Source organism: Mauremys mutica, chromosome 7 (assembly GCF_020497125.1).
Source record: "Mauremys mutica isolate MM-2020 ecotype Southern chromosome 7, ASM2049712v1, whole genome shotgun sequence".
Taxonomy (NCBI): Eukaryota; Metazoa; Chordata; order Testudines; family Geoemydidae; genus Mauremys; species Mauremys mutica.
Genome location: NC_059078.1, coordinates 115,248,578 through 115,265,905, shown reverse-complemented (window position 1 = coordinate 115,265,905; position 17,328 = coordinate 115,248,578). Strand labels below are relative to the sequence as shown.

The 17,328-nt window shown below is 37.4% G+C and overlaps 2 protein-coding genes across 6 annotated transcripts in view; one reads left to right on the top strand and one right to left on the bottom strand.

Moving 5' to 3' along the window:
• Positions 1-10,899, top strand: part of ENO4 (enolase 4) — a 33,019-nt gene extending 22,120 nt beyond the window's left edge. For 4 of the 5 annotated variants that reach the window (XM_045025639.1, XM_045025641.1, XM_045025640.1 and 1 more), the window contains 6 exons: positions 1,237-1,404; positions 3,418-3,543; positions 6,052-6,247; positions 7,479-7,546; positions 8,114-8,231; positions 10,153-10,899. In XM_045025639.1, the coding sequence (XP_044881574.1) occupies positions 1,237-1,404; positions 3,418-3,543; positions 6,052-6,247; positions 7,479-7,546; positions 8,114-8,231; positions 10,153-10,364 (888 nt within the window). In that variant the 3' untranslated portion in view covers positions 10,365-10,899. The remainder of the gene's footprint in view (positions 1-1,236; positions 1,405-3,417; positions 3,544-6,051; positions 6,248-7,478; positions 7,547-8,113; positions 8,232-10,152) is intronic. The other variant, XM_045025642.1, reaches the window with a different exon arrangement.
• Positions 10,900-11,645: 746 nt separating this feature from the next.
• Positions 11,646-17,328, bottom strand: part of SHTN1 (shootin 1) — a 105,420-nt gene continuing 99,737 nt past the window's right edge. Inside the window, exon 17 of the mRNA XM_045022812.1 lies at positions 11,646-14,000. Within this exon, the coding sequence (XP_044878747.1) occupies positions 13,778-14,000 (223 nt within the window). The 3' untranslated portion in view covers positions 11,646-13,777. The remainder of the gene's footprint in view (positions 14,001-17,328) is intronic.

The following is a 17,328-nucleotide window of genomic DNA, read 5'->3' as shown; positions in this document are numbered from 1 at the left end:
AACCCAGTTCTGTTGAGTTACCTTAGCAACGTCATGATGTCATTCTTTAGAATCCCAGGTCTACAGCTATTGTAGTTATTCAGATCAGCTGTGCTCAATCTGTTTAGGTGGTAGCATCAGTTTACCAGTCTAAGATTTCAGCTGTACCTGCTAGTATATTCAGTAGTATGCGCTGTAACCTGCTGACAAGCAGGGGCTACTGCACAGAGCACTCACAAATGAATTTGTAGTACAAAGGCTCTGCCTGAAGTTCATACACCTGTTGTTAAGAAAGAATCATTTATTACACAGACATAGTCCCATGAGGTCTCTGAAGGAGAGCTCTATGTAAGCTCGAAAGCTTGTCTGACTCACCAACAGACATCAGTCCAATAAAAGATATTACCTCACCCATCTTGTCTCTCTAATATCCTGCGACTAACACAGCTACAACACTCATTTATTACATAACATTCATAGCAGTAGAGTTTATAAAGCAACACAATTTTTGTAGCTGATTAAGCACCAAAGCAAAGCTGAGACACTTGATTTAGTACAAATCTGTTTATGGCTAGTATATTCCCACATGAGAAACGTTTTGTCTGATGTTCAACACGATAAAGACCATAACGTAGCTATATTTCCCGCAACAATTTGTTTCCTCATGAGGGCTTGAAAGAGCTGTACTACCTCTTCAACGTTCCAATGGTGTCACGTTGGGGTAACGGACAAGGATAACTGAGTGGGAAGTGAGTTTAAAATTTAAATGACAGTTGGAAGGAAAAGGAAACAGTTGTGTGGAAAAGGCATAATCTACAGCAAGGAAAACTTTTTTCATAGCATGCACCACTTCTTAATGGAGATTGCGGGGGAGGGTATCCACAAGGCAATCACAGATGTGCAGACCAACTTCCATTTGTAATTTCATAACAGACTTTTGGCAATTACAAAATTTGCTTATGTGGAAAGGCAATATTAAGAGAGCTTTTACAGTATTTTGGTGGTCTTTTAATGAACTGTAGCAGCTGGAAACAGGTGAGCCAGAACCCTGGGACCAGCCATAGTTCCATAGACTAGTCTTCCTTCCATGGACCAGCTTTCGGTAACCTCTCCTTATATAGGGTATTGTCCATAAGGTTTTCAGTATCAGTTGTGAGGGGAGAACGTTATATTTTTCTGAGCTGAGGTTGACTGAAATCCTACTGTCCTGTAGCTACATAAATGTTAATACAGACATTGTTTCTGTTTTATTTCCAGCCATCAGTTTTGAAGAGAATATCCCATTTGGGGTGCTTAATAACAGGGTGCGATAGTCTAGAACAACCTCTGATCTTACTGCAAACAGCTTGCAGGAATCTAGGTCTGGAACTAGGAATAGATGTACATTTAGCAATAAACTGTGCTGCTCATGAATTGATGGACTATGTAAGTTATTTTTAATATCTCTTCTTTAACTGATTTTAAAGTGATTGCTTATTGCTTCTTATTTGTTTTGCGGTAGCACATAGATGTCACAACCGCATTGTGTTGGGCAGTGTACACACATACAACAAAGACAAGTCCCCTGCCCCAATACACGAGGCTTTGAACATGTAGCCCCCTGTGGTGTGCACCACCCAAGACAGCAGAAAATGTTATGGGTGAGTGGAGGGAAGCAAGCTTCAGGGAGACCACTCAGTTGTCTCATCCCCTTGTGTACTGTGCAGCAGAGCTCTGTAGTGACTCTCTGCACATGAACATGGAGAACAAGGGACAGCTAGTGTGATGAGACATACCCATACCTACTAACAGAATGGATACTCAGGAATAAAACCTTGTGTGGAGCAAGGCACACTGGCATATGACCTGGCATAGCAGCTGTGGCTCGCTTTAGAGACACTTGGGACAGTTGTGGCTAAATCATCCATCCCTTTTCATGTGGGGTGTGGCCCATTATTCACAGTGTGGCCTTTAGAATTTAAACACTGAAAGGCTAATTGTGCCAGCCAGCATTACTCCTATTTTTCTTGGTTTGAGACTTTTCTGATCAATCCTTGTCAATAGTAGCAATGCTTTAATGGATAAATATTCACTACTAGTTAAATCAAGCAAGCCAAATTCATTTCACTTATGATCTAAACTGGATGTGAGTCCAAGTTTCCAAAAGAGCCTTCATTCATACCAGTGTGCAGATTATATGCCTAGCTTCCACCACCCACTTTGCCTTTAAATGTCTAAATATCTTCATATTCTGCAAAGTAATGGATTCCTGCTGTAATCCATTCACACTATTCTCCCCCCCACCCCGACCCCGTATTTTATTGTACAACACCTGTTATGCTTTAAGGCTATACACGCATTAAGGTGTAGGGTACAATCTAATCTGTAAAAACAAAAAAACACTTGCAGCAGCGAGTCTCAGATGTGGGCTCGTGCTACAGGGTAAAAGTAGCAGTCTAGGTGTTCCTGCTGGGGCTGAAGCCTGAGCTCTGAGACCCAGTGAGGGGGGTGAGACTCAGAACCGGGCTCCAGCCTGAGCAAGGAATGTCTTCACTGCTATTTTTAGTCCCGTAGCACAAGCCCTGTGAACCCAAGTTAATTGACCCAGTCTCTGAGACTCGTTGCTGCAGGTTTTTTGTTTTTGTTTTTCTTGCAGCGTAGATGTACTCAAATACCTGTTCTGTCTGGCTTAGTATTTAATGAGTTTTTTAATGTTTTGCTGTCAATGACAGAAACCCTTCATTTTTAATATTAGACATTTTATAAGACGCTTGTGGTGTGTAACAGAAACCGTGCCAACTGAGGTCAATTTGGCACACCCCGAAATCCTATTTTAAAATGAACAGAACCTTAAATGATTAAATAATGGGAACTGTCATAACATTAATGGTGTGTGAAAGTGATGAAAGCTAAAACTTCTGTAGTTTGGCATTCTGCCATTAATTCTACCACTACCTAGACAGTATTGCCAACCTCAGGTGTGCCAAAATCGTGAGTCAGGTCCCACAAATCATGTGTGGCATAAAAACAATGTATTTTGCTTCTTTTTCTTTGCTCTCTGGTTTCTGAGCCTTTAGAGTGCACTCAGTTCATGTTCTCAAGCTTTTTTCTGCACCCATTAGGGCTAGAAACTTTTTTCACAAAAAAAAAAGAAGAAGAAGTTTTTGTGCAGTGTCTTATTCAGCAGCAGAGGCTTTCAGAAAAATGCCAAATAGTGTAAAGCTCACAATAAAATCACGAGAGTTGGCAACACTGCCTAGGACATAAAAATAGCATGAGGTAAACTCCATGCACCTCACACAAAGCCTGAGTAAATAGCTAATGGTCTCTGGACTGAAATAAGGGTCGTGTACCCTGCACTCACCTCGGGAGGGTTTTGTGGCCACGATTGCAGTGGAAATTGTTTACCACAAAATTGCTACCATTTTTATCCTTTACACATTTAACTTATGTTTTTAGACCAAAGGAAAATATGAAATACTGACTGGAACACTCAAGAGTCCTGATGAAATGGTCGATATGTACGTGGACCTAATTAATAAATACCCCTCAATTATTGCATTAATAGATCCCCTGAGGAAAGAGGTAAGACAGAGATATTTTGAAAGCTTTTAGATTATGCTCTGGGAAATATATTTTCTAAAGGAAATAAGAAGTCATACATAAACACTCGTGGGTGAAATTCACTCCTATCCAGAGGGCCAGTACACCATTTATACACCACCTATATCCTACTTAATCCCCATTCTGAGAGCTTAAGTTATACATATGTGATGCATAGGCCATATGTTAGCTCTCTGCACAGGCCTTGTGTACCCATCAGGAACCATGGGGAGAATATCACTGAGTTTGCATGTGTATACCAAAAATTAAAACCATAAGGAAAAAGTGGCATTTATCACTCTCTTGGAGACACACAATGAAAATTTATGTCAGACTTTATTCACATGTCCACTAATTGGTGATAATGGCCCTTACTTTATATACATTTGACGTGACACTTGACAGAAATTAATCCTGATTAGTGTGAGCATAATGCAGATATACAATACGTAATGTGTTTTAAAGAATTAAATGAAAATGAAGTTCTGGCAGATTCAACTTGCTAAGCCACTCTCATTTTAATTACATATCCTTTCTTAGGTGCTCAGACAGTATTTTAGATACATTGCAAAAATGAAAAACTACTTGTGCAGCAGGAAAAAAGATTTAGACATAGCTGTATTCCTAAGAATCATTTAGTAATGAAATAAGTTGCTATGATACTATTGCACCAACATTTACACTCATACTGCAATATAAACCTATATTTGACAGTGCTGCTCAACAGAGTTAAAAGGAGTGGCAGAACCATATAAAATTAACTGGAGTATATTAACATTAGATTTAACTACCAATAAAATCAAAATTAGAAGTGATAAGTGGACGTGGCCAATGAATAAATCATAATTAAGTAGAACAATATTAAATATGATATTAAGATACATGTGTATGGATGAAAGGGACAGATTTTATAAATTTAAATATCAATGGTTTTATCATGGTTTCCAATGACGTTAATATTTAGGTTTGCCATATTTCAAAAAGACAAAAACCCAACTATAGCCATGTAAATATATTTTCCACAGTTCTGCAGCCACATCATTTAATGTGGAATCTGTCCCTTTGAGAAGAACTGTGCACCAAATCCCTAAGCTTTCATTTAAAAACAATGCATCTTTCTAGCCTTCATGCTTATGAAGAAAACCTTACAAATGTGAACCAAGGGTAAACCAATGCAATGTCTTTCTGAATCTGCTCATAGCCTGAAACAATAGCTCTGAGAGGAATGAACTGCCCCATTCATCTCAATGAGTTGTTAACTCTGAAACCTAAAGGTGACCATTTAAATATGAAAGTTTAAAACAATTTAATTGCTGATCATCCTAGCAGAAATTTATAACTAGCTTTGCTTCTCTCACAGTTCTAAACTGACTCACGCCCTTCCGGAGGTGCCAGAAGCCCAGATTGTTCCTTAGCTGCCCAAACTTCCAACTTCCCGACAGCTGCTGTTATGAAGTTATGTGCTTTCAATATAGAAATCTGCCAGAATATCAAAAATTGAATATGGGACAGCTTACAATAGTTCAGTATTTAACAAAAACAAATGGCAAAGCTTATTCACAACACAGCTTTGCCAGAAACATTTGAGCATTTTAGAAATATCACTAATCCGGACCTATTTCATCCATCCATTCTTATACAGCAAAACACTTTAGTGAGTGCTTAACTTTAGGCATGTGCTTAAGTGCCATTAACTTCAATGTGACTTGAGCATGTGCTTAAATGCTTTGCTGAGTTGGAGCCCTACACAGTGCAAATTTCTAATTACAGATACAGATTCTGTGTGATTGGTAGAGCAAGAATTATGAACTGAGGAAATTCACAAATCTCAAATACATTTGAGAATTTTACAATCTATTCACAGATAATTTGTGAACAGAAAAAAGGCAAACTTTATTTGCTGTTCTCTCTGAATCTGCCTGCAGCTCTTATCTTCCTGTCTTGATACATGTCATCAGGCTGATTATATGGCTACTTCCTGTTTCACTATTTCATATTTAAATGAGATAGGGATTTTAAAATAAATAATTTCTAGCTATGTAGCCATATTTTATATTGGATCAAGTGACTGGAAACTATTTTATATTCCATTAGTTTTCTTTTAACCAAGTCTGCAGGAGAGTATCTGGGTAGCAGACTCCTACATTCAATTCATTTTGCAGTATTATATTAGCTGATGCTTTTTACCTGTGACTAGCTCTCTTCTTGCCTTTAGCAAAATCCCTACAGCCAAACAAAGTGCCAGTGATATATTTGATTTGTGTCTGCTAATAAAAATAATTTCTCTCTGTGAATGATAGCCCTGGGGCGAAATCTTGGTCCGACTAAAGTCAATGGATGTTTTGCCATCAACTTTAGTGAGGTCACGATTTCATGCTTGGTGTTCCCTATGCCCCCCCCCACCTTATTTTCACCCCTCAACATTTTTTTTGATTGTTTTCCTAAATTTGTCCTTTAAACAACTAATCATTTACTTTACTGTTTACCCAGGATGGCCAGCAATGGAGCAATATATGTAATGCTGTTGGTTCCAGATGTTATTTGATTGCAGAAGATGCAGCCAAAAGTATTTCTAAACTTGTGGAGGATCAAAATATAAACGTACCAAAATGCAGTGGTCTTATAATAAAATATACAAATCAAACCAAGATATCTGACCTCACAGAACTTACCCGACTTATAGATGGTGAGTAGTGGAAAAGTCTGAATTTCAAAACCCTATAATGAATACATAAAAGACAGCTACACTTATGCAATCTATAAATATGTAATATTTCACATTTAAATACAGCAGTTGATAGTTTAGGACGTGCTTGTTAAAAGAAATTAAAACTCATGGCTTGATTGCCAAATATATGTAGGAGTTCATATATTCTGAAAATATTTAAGGAATCCTTATGTTCCAGTGCTTCAAATGTACCTGAGTGATACTGTGCATGTCTTGAATGTGTATGTATTTTCAAGCTATGGCTAAACTTTATATATTCAGACACCAGAACTGAAAAACAAATAAACAAACAAAAGCTGAACTGGAGGAAGCTGAAATGTTACCTGTAACAAACAAACAAAACCAGATTGGTCCACAAATGTAGTCTAGACAGCTAAATTAAGGATTCTCTGTTATTGACCCTTGGTTGTTACTGTATGTAATACTTGTGGGGGGTTACATTTGTCAATATCTTATTTTGTTCTTTATATGTTCCCAGAGACTTTATAAATGGATACATTTTTATATATCTAACTGTTCACCTCATCTCTAAAATAAAACAAAATGAAAAACTACCATGTCAAAAAATCAATGGATTTAAATCACACCAGGTCGGAGGGCTCTTTTTCATAGTGAAGAGGAATCACTTGTGCTGTGCTAGAGAATACATTTAGAATTAGAATACAGTACCTAGAACCCCATTCTACCATCTGGAATACATTGCCAGAATGAGCAACTTAGCCTGGAGTACACCTCTACCTCGATATAACGCGACCCGATATAACACAAATTCGGATATAACGCGGCAAAGCAGTGCTCCGGGGGAGGAGGGGGTTGCGCACTCCGGTGGATCAAAGCAAGTTTAATATAACACGGTAAGATTTTTTTGGCTCCCGAGGACAGTGTTATATTGAGGTAGAGGTGTAGTTATAAGAATTAGAGCACAGATGTTAGGTGTCACCTTAGCCAGGCTGAAAGGAAATAGATTTAGCAAGGTAAAAGGAGAAATAATAAAAATGCGGACAGGTATTGTATTGCAACTGATATTATTGTGTACTTTTCTATCAGGAGGACATTTACTCCATCTTTCCCCAATTTGTATTTAACCTCAGAGCGAGCCAAAAGAATTAATGTATAAAAAGTGAAATCTATATTTTTGTGAAATATATAAAATATTTACTAATGAAGGCTAAAACCTCTTATTATATAGGTCAAAGACATATTGCCATATTAGGAAGTCCAGCTGGAGAATCTTCTGATGATAGCCTTGTAGATCTGGTATGTATTGAAAGCTGTTCAGTTGCAGAATTGCTAAACCATTGCTTTTATCATGAACTGGTATTTAGGAGAAAGGCTGTCTGTGTTTGAGAAAGGCATATAATCTATTAAAAGGTTTTTTTCCCCTTAGAAAGTCACCTTTTACAGACAGTTAATCTTTGAACTTTTATTTTTTTTAAAAAAAAGCAAGAAAATTGCCAAAGGAGGATAAAGAGAACATACTTAAAAGTGTGTATTATCTATTTGCTTGCATTAGTTTGTAAAAATGTAAATAAATTACTGAAATTATACCTGAGTAGTAATAACAATCTTGTATAGTACATCTTAGCTCTGATAGTCTCTTTGTATTGACATTGCATTTGCAAATAAAATTTCATCTTATGACAGTGATTAGTGTGCAACTCCAACTACATCTTTAATTAAAGGAAGGTTTTATTCCCACATAGAGAGATGAGAAGTGTTATTGTGAGTAGGGTTTACCTTAGGACACCAAGTTAAATAACTAGGAAGAAAGCGACTTCCATTGCAAACCATGGAATTTTAAAAAATGCACTTTTTTGTCCTAAGGCTGTTGGCCTGGGTGCCAGGTTTATCAAGTTGGGAGGTCTTTCCCGTGGAGAAAGGGTGACCAAATACAACCGCCTTCTTGCTATAGAGGAAGAACTGGCCAAGAATGGAACACTGCGTATGAGCTTCTTTCTTACTTGTTTTCAGCTTGCAATGAATAAGAGAACAAAGATTGCAGGAGGAATGATTGAAACTGCTCCACGGGAGGGAAAAGGAATGAAAAGACTATAAATAAGCAATGACAAAAAACTAGGATGGCACTTGCCACAACGTATATTGTTGTCCTAATGGATTATCTGTTTACCTGAATGTTAAAATAGTCCCCTTATTGAGGAGTAGCTTACATCACATTTTTCAGAAGAATTAATTGGTTAGAATCTTCAAGCCCATGTTGGCAAAAATAAGATGATAATTAAATTAAATTAAATTAAGGTTTCTCCTCACAGAAAATTTTAGCCAAAAGCAGATGTGTCGCAACCAAAGCTTCAGTTTACAACCCATTTCACAGTAATATTCTTCACAAAAACTATGTTGAGAAAGTTCAGGTTGCATGAATAAGCACTCAAAAGTCAGGAAATGCTAATGTTAAGGATGCACGTGCAACCTTAGCTGTGCTCCTTCTAAGTACCAGGATGCATGACATGGCCTGCATCTTCTCTCACACCGGATTTATGCTGGTATAACTTCACTAACTTCAGTGGAGTCACTCTTGATTTTTACCTGTGTAAGTGAGAGAATAAAAGCCCAAAATCTTTAACCCTTTGATAGCGTATTATTTCTTGACTAATATCTCAATTTTTTTTCACACAACTTTATATTCACATGTGTAGCATGTGATACATTTTCATTCTTTTATACTTACACTAACTCTAGATTTTTCTTATAGTCTAAGATATGTATAACTGTCAGCAACCATGTACTCTACATGTTCTTTACAAGCGTAATAGCCTTCCTTATGTTCAATTCGGAGGGTGAGGCAGCTAAAGGAACACAGCCAATTTAATTTTTTGGGGGTAAATAAAATGTTTACCTATTAACAACACTTCAGATTATTAAATATATATATATATATATATATATATATATATATATACACACACACACACACATACTACTTACTTCCCTACCACCACCATTTTTGCATTGGTCTTGGCTGGGACTATGAAAAAAAAAATCAATGAAATCAATTTACTTTGCACATATGTAAAAACTATAACAACAGAAATACAGTAATATAATAGCCCAAATATAAGTTCACCATGTCCCTTTTACTAGGAGAGGGACTTAGCTGAACATGCATGTGCAGCACAACTTTTCTTATGTGCATTTCAAGTGATGGGGCAGATAACTACAGTGGTATGAATTTAACTGGCTCATGGGTATCTTAGTGCGCAGTACTTAGTACACTAAACAGAAGATACCAAGTACTGACAAATGCTTAAAAATACACCTCAAACTTCAGCAGTTTCCTACAGATAACACTGCTCTCGCAGTAATAAACCCCAGTAGCAAAATCCGCATCCACCTCTAACTACTCCCATCTCCACATAGATCAGGGAGAAGGGATGGACCTATCACTCTGGCCTGAAGATTAACCAACACAGGCTGTTATGGACCAAGGTTCTGATCCTGCAATCAACCAAGTGTACGGGTGAACTGCTACATCTGCTTTTAGCCCCATTAGACTCTAAGGGCCAGATTGCTGAAGGTATTTAGGCACCTAAAGATGCAGATAGGAGTCTAGTGGGATTTTCAAAAGTGCCAAGGCATCTGGGAGTTAGGTGCCCTGTCACTTTTGAAAATCCCATTAAGCACCTATCAGCATCTCTAGGCACCTTAATACCTTTAACAATCTGGCCTAGCTGCTCTGTCAGTTGCAGATCAGACCCCAGGGAGGTAGTGAGTTTTCATTAATATTAAAACTGTGTACTTATGTAAATTAAATATAATGCATGCATCATTTGGGAGTATATTTTTTTAAATCTAGTGTAGTGTCTACATATTTGTTTAGGACAATCAAGAAACTTTTTTCATTGCAGGTTCAGGAGAAAACCATGAATTTGTTGATTTTGCTGAAGAGGCACTAACAGTGGAAGAAGTTCTCGATGCATTCCCTACCACAGAGCAGGACCCATGGCCTTCAGAGCATTCTCAGCCTCTGCTGGCCCAGGACCAAAATCCTGTTTCCTTACATGGTAGCACACTGCATCTCAATGAGGCTACCAACTTGGACCCATCAATATTTCCTTGACAGTTTGGCACTAAGGTGATATCAAAGGTCTAGTCCATCCTCAACTCTCATTAAAGTTAATAGGAGTTAAAGGTGCTCAGCACCACACAGGATTGGATCCTAAATTTGGAGTTTTAGGTTCTGATGATGCTATTAGATCTGTGAGGAAGGGATCATGTGCTTGTTTGGAACCATACTTAAGTTTCCACATGGTTGCAAGGATTTCCCTCTCGTGCAGATGCAATAAGGCTCTAGTGAATTCTCAGTGAATCAAACTTCAACTGTTTGATTGCCATTAATTCTACCCTGTTACATCTAACTAACAATAAACTGTTTTTAAATGCCTGAAGTTCAGTGATTACCGGTACTTTGTCTTCATTCAAACCCATCCTATTTTGAGTTTTTGTACCTACGCATGTTTTATTAGTCTCTAATTCTGATGTATCTGCTCCACCTTGTATTTAGCTGTGACACGCTGAGTACCTTTCCCAGACCAAGAGCAGCTCTGTGTAAGCTCAAAAGCTCGTCTCTCTCACCAACAGAAGTTGGTACAATAAAAGCTATTACTTCACTCACCCTGTCTCTCTAATTATGCTACAAGACACTGCATTACTAAAATAGGTGTTTATATTGCTTTGTATATATTTTAGCCAGGGTAAATTTGTAACACAAAATAATCCTACAGAGTAAGTCATTTCTTATTTTAGATATTCCATAACACTTATCTGAAGATACTTTGTGTGGGATTTTCAAAAATGGCTCCACACTGACCTATCTCTGCTCCCACTGACTTCAGTAGAAACAGTTAGGCCAGTAGTGAAAAGTTTTTGAAAATCTGACCCATCATCTCTAAAACAAGATTTTCGAGTACTGGATGTTTTAATAGCATTATTTTCTCTGCACTCTGCATAACTATATTTACTTTTTAAACAATAACTGTCTATTGATTTTAAAATGATGCCTAAGAACAAACAACTATATTTAAGAACAAACAACTATGGACAAGTAATAAGCTAACACTTCATGAAAACAAAGAAACTTGACTGTTATGCTATTTCATCACACAACACGTCCTCAACCTGGTGTACATCAGGAATTTCACCCTGATTCTAGTAATTGATGGCCAGTTACATCAGTGTAAACCCCAAGTGTAGACAAAAAGAGCTGCACTTCACACAGGTAGAAGAGGTTACCCCATTTTCAAGTAAGGAATAACAACGAAGATTTCATAGTGTCTGGGAAACGGTCAGTAAGATTTTTAATAAGCAACACTGAAAAGAAATAATTTATATCAGTGTAACAGAAATAGTTTACATAAAAGAAGTTGTTTTTTTTAAAAAATCAGTTTTAGGACAGCTTGCGGTTAACATATACAGCAGTAGTAATAAATTGAGGAAAAATACACTTATAAAATTTTACATTTTAAATTCAGTGTAAGCAAACAGATACCTAAGTGTAAAATTATCTACTAAAAAACCCGCAGAAATGTAGATATACAAGAAAATGACAAGTTTCCCCAAAGTTAGGAAATACATTTAGTTGACTAATTAGATCAACCCCAAGATTTGCTTAGCAAACATGCCAAAAAAAAAAGGCACAATTACCAAATTCATGACTATCATTTTCTTTCTAAAAGAGAAGCACCAGACAGCTCCATGCAAAGCCAAGCTAACAAACTGAACACATTCATCCTTTTCAATAGTTAAAATACTATCACTGTTTCTTATGGGCATTAAAAAAAAAAATCAAATAGTGCATTCAAGTATATTACCACTCAACATCAGTAACACCAATCTTCAGTTTAAATTAAAAAATAAATCCCTGATTACATTTGTTTGTTCAATGTAGTAGACAAGTAGTGAAATATTGTGCTAATTTTTAAAAACGTCTAAGGAGTGGGGATTGGTAGTGAAGAGTAAGTTATATACCTGTGGCTCTATCTTCATTGGAAAGAAAGGCTGTGATAAAATGTGGTACTTGTGTTATCATGTGATAACACAACTCATGCCACCACAGTAGAAGACTTACGAAGATCACGTTGTAAGTTTGTGTATAAGTAATGATATTGGACCTGCTCTTGAAGTCAATGGGAACTCTGAGTGCAGACTGACAGAGAGCCCCAATCCTGTTTACATTTACTCAAAGGAGTCCAGTAACAATTATTATTTATTACAGTAGCCCCTAGAGGCTCCAACCAACTTCAGATCTCCACTGTGCTGGGTGCTGTCCGTGCCCTGAAGAGCTTACAATCTAAACAGACAAGATGGACAAAAGTTGGGAGAACAAGACAGGGAACTGAGGCACAGAAAAATTAAGTGATTTGCTCAACAACATATAGTAAACTGTGTCAGGGCTGGGAACAGAATCCAGACTTCCTGAGTCCCAACCCAGTGCATTAACCACAGGCCCATCCTTCATCTTCAACTCAAAAGGATTTACATCTACTTCAGCGGGAGTTGGTTCAGGACCACGAGTTGGCTCATTAAAGCCAGACTACAGTGGACTCCTATGCACATGTGTAATGATGTGCAGGAATGGACCGTCACACTGTGATCCAGTAAAGGGCAAGTGGAAATGTCCACATAGGCACAGCTTTTCAGGATTGGGCCTTGTTCATTATTTTCCTGTCACACTCTAGACTGAGGACCTCACTCCACTGAAATCAATAGGAGTCTTTCCATTGATTTCAATGGAAGTAGGATCAGATCTTAACAGAGTTTCAATTCCCAAAGGCTAAGGAAGCAGCAGTTTAATATTCTAAATTTGGAAACAGTTAGCAAAACTCTTGGTACCAAAGTGGCAAACTGCACTGCCTGTTTCCCCCGCTCGTGTCAACCGTTTACTGGAGAGACTGTTTCACGTTTGTGCTTTAAAATGATTTAAAATAGCCTGTGTGGAGATGTTAGTGAGAAGCAGATCAGTAGAAGCCCTGTATTAAATAGGTATCAAAACATTTTTAAGGCAGTGTCTCTAAAACTTATTTTTATTGATATTACCCAGTCTAAATGAGAAAAGGTACTTTTGTGTGATTACCTACTTAGGGCCTGATCCAGAGCCCACTGAAATCAGAGAGGGGCCTTTCCACTCACTTCGGTGGTCTTTGGATCAGTCCCTTATCGGCCTTTACAAAGTGTCCAGTTGTTAACACTTTAAAAAAAAAATTGGGATTTTTTTGATAAAATTAAAAAACAATATTGTGAGTAACCAATTATCTAGGAAAATACACATACAAGACCAAAACAAAAAGGGATTTTGAGTTGTACATAGTTATGTAACCAACTAATGCATATAACAAAACTGCATACAATAGGCCATTTCAGTAAGCTATTACTGAATATAGTTTTGAGTGCAGAATATAGCCCTTGCCAATTCACTTAAGCAATTTACACTTACTGAGAAGGACTTCCAAAAGTCTCGGCCTTTTAGCATAACAATTAGCAGTTGGAGCTGTCTGGCTCTCTTGCTTTATCAACACTAGTTTCTTTATATAATTGTTTATTTTTTTCTTCTTTCGCCTTGTGTTGATTTATGATTTTTTCAGGCATCTGGTCTTTGGTTTGTGCTTCACTGGTGGAAACAGGATCTAAAACTACAATGGATTCCATTTGATTTTCACTGCTAACAGCTTTTCTTGCAAATCCCACGTAACTAGGTGACCTGGGAAGAAAAGTAGAATAAATAAATACACAGATAAAAGGTTTCTTTATCACATTTTTGGAACAAAAGTGAGTAGAAATGTATTTAAATTATTAACAGCATGGAAGACCAAGACAGTTACATTGTACAGACAATGACATACAAGTATAATAATCAGTTAATATACTAAAAACACTATGAATTTAAGTAGTAAACTAGGAAAAATTAAGTTACACAGCAGCAAACAAGGGCTTTCAGATTATGAAGGAGAAAGTCATTTTTTAGTGACATTCTTTTTTCTGTGATCTCTCTACACCAGCTCATAGCTGGACCCCAGGTTTTAGATTCTACATGTCAGCCAGGGAGGTGGCAGTAAATAAAACTCGGGATTTTCACACCATAATCCGGTGGCAAAGTAGGGAAAACCTGGCTTCTTGTCCCACATCTGCGTTCTGCACCCTTGAAGAGGATGAACACAGTCTCTGATGTCCTACTCTCTGCCACATGCTAGAGAGACCTAGATGGTCAGATTTTCAAATTGTGCTCACCACTCTGCATCATTCTCAATGCAGAGCACTTTTGAAAATCCAGCCATGAGATTCACTAACATGCAGAGGGTAGTAGGCCCAGATTCTACACTTTTTGAGATAGGCTTATCCTCTGATAATTTGCTGTGGGGAGATTCTCACAGGAAGAAGAAGATTTGTGGGTGCCTGCCTAGGGAGACCCCCACGAAGCAAACTGTAAGGGCTTGCCTACTGTAGGGAGTCTTGTACTAGTGAAGTTACATGCATGCAAACCCCTAGTGTAGATAAACTGCACCAGTGTTGACTAGGGCTAGCACGGGTATGACTTAGCCTAAAAGAGATTATGGAAGGGGTCTACTTGGGGCAGCTACATCCTTGTGATTAGGTAAGCATGGGCAGATGAACCACGTCAGTGCAAAAATCCCAAACGTAGATAAGCCCTAGATTCACCAACAAGTTGGTGACTCTGCTCTCATGGAGGGGCCAACTACACATAACTGCTGGGTTCAGCTGCACATGCTTGCCTGGAGCCATTTTTTGCCTATCTCCAAGCTGCCAGTAAGTGAACTTGAGTATTGAATGGAAAAACTAGAATCTACTGAAGGAAAAGAAGTGAATGTGATGGTTCCATCTCTCATGAGCTGCCTTCTCATGTGACTGTTCTGTCTGAGACAGAAAGACAACAGGGAGAGGGGACACCTGGTTCAGCAACTGAAACTCAAGTGATGAGATTTCATGGGCTCCTACCTGACTGACAGGGAAGTAGTAAATTCTGCAACCTGAACTGATGCAAGTAAAGTCACAGAAATGGCAAGTTGCACTGAAGGTTTGTATTCCACACCCTAAGAGTGAAATTTCTCATCTGTTTTACGCAAGAGACGAATGTTTTGCATCTACATTTCAAACGGCACATCGTCGTTTGTATTTAGTGAAATTCCATGTTCAAGCGACTTTCACAAGCATCATGTCTAACATAAGAGCTTCAGTACAAGTTAATTAATTCTGAAATTGGCACTAATAGATACAGTTGCAGACTCACTTGAATACAGTCAAAACACAAAATTAACAAAGAAACTAACGCTTGTTTTATGCAAATGATGCCTCACTCAAGCTTATTTTCTGCTGAAAATACAAGGTGGGATATTTTGAACATTATAGTGAATGAAACTTTTCAGAGCAATGTAACTACAAGAGGGTTATTTTAGAAAGTGCTACCTCTGAAAAGCTGATTGCTCAACACTATAAAAATGGTCAAAGCCATAAATGCCACGTTCATTTTTATTTCACTTCGGAGGTAACTATCTTTCAAATCTCAACAGCTGGACTATTTAATACAATCTGGTGAATCAAAGTATAATTCTTCACTGGGCTCACAGCAGGGAGTCTGCATTAGTGCGTGGCAGCCATCCAACAACTGATGCACAGCCAAACACTCTGAAGTCTGTTTCACTTACAATAAAAATGGATAAAACTGCAATCATATTTACCACCTTCAAGGACAGAAAAATGAAAGATTTAAATCTGTCGATATAAAATAGTTTAATGGAGAAATCCAGTGATTAAGTCCAGTGTTATTTTTTCTAGTGTAAAAGAAGAATGACTATTCACAGTTCATTTTACTAGTATTTCTTTCATCAAATCCTTTACACAGCTACACCAGTTTGTCAAGACTGCTGCTAGGGAGTGTTATTGTTTAAATTATAAATCCCATTTATATATCTCACTCTTAACAGTTCAAATAGAACTGAAGTTGGACATGATAAAGTTTCAGCCCAAGAGTAAATATAAAGTCATTTTAAAAAGGCAAAGAAAATTCCATGCTTTGTCAAAAAAAAAATAAAAAATAAAAAACCACCAACTTTTATTGCCACAAATAAAGCTTGGGAGAGCAATTAGTGCATAATATGGTTAACTGCCTTTTTTTAAAAAAAATATTACTACAAATCCAACCGACTGAGATATTTACGTCCAGCTCTATACAAAGCTTCTTTCCATTCAGAATTTTATTTTGGATGTCAAACTCAAATTATTAGTTGTGCAAATGTGTGTTGAAGACGGAAATATTCTCTGAGTTCATATTTACATAATAATAGTGCTTAAATCCACACATATTACATTTTTCAAAACAACTAAATGTTTCTAATTTATTATACGAAACCTAAATACATTTTTACATGATAAACAGTAATATAACTGACAGTCTAATATGTCAGCTCCCCTGCAGTTTCGAGCAGGAGTACTTGTAATTTTAACATAAAAATACCCACATTAACACCATGACACAAGCCAACAAAAGCAGTAAAACAAAGAGTTATGACTGACAGTCCATCTGAGAACTAGTGCCACTGTGGCTTTTGCAATGATTCTGACCTTGGGGGCAGCTGCAGAATGACAGGACAAACTGAGGACCAGTTCTGTCAGCTCTGATGTGGATTTTCCTTTGTGTCACTGGTTTGCATTGTAACTTTAAGATTATTTAAATCTGGTTTTCTGTTAGTTATATCATTTTGTTATAGACATTAAAAGCCAAAGACTTCTAAATACATGTCTGGACAGAGTCTTGATCATTTGCAAAAGTACAAGCCCCAAAGGACAACATTAAGAGAATGAAAAAACACTGTTGAAACATCCATGTTTTGATCCCACATTTTGATGACATTAACACGATTCTACACTAACCATGGTTTCAGGATTTCCCTATTAATTTACCACATCGAAGCAAAATCCCCTGAAAAAAAGTGTGTTATCCTTGTGCAAAACTAAATACGGTTTGAAGCTTTCTGATAGCTGTGGACTAGATTACCATCATATTGTGGGACACT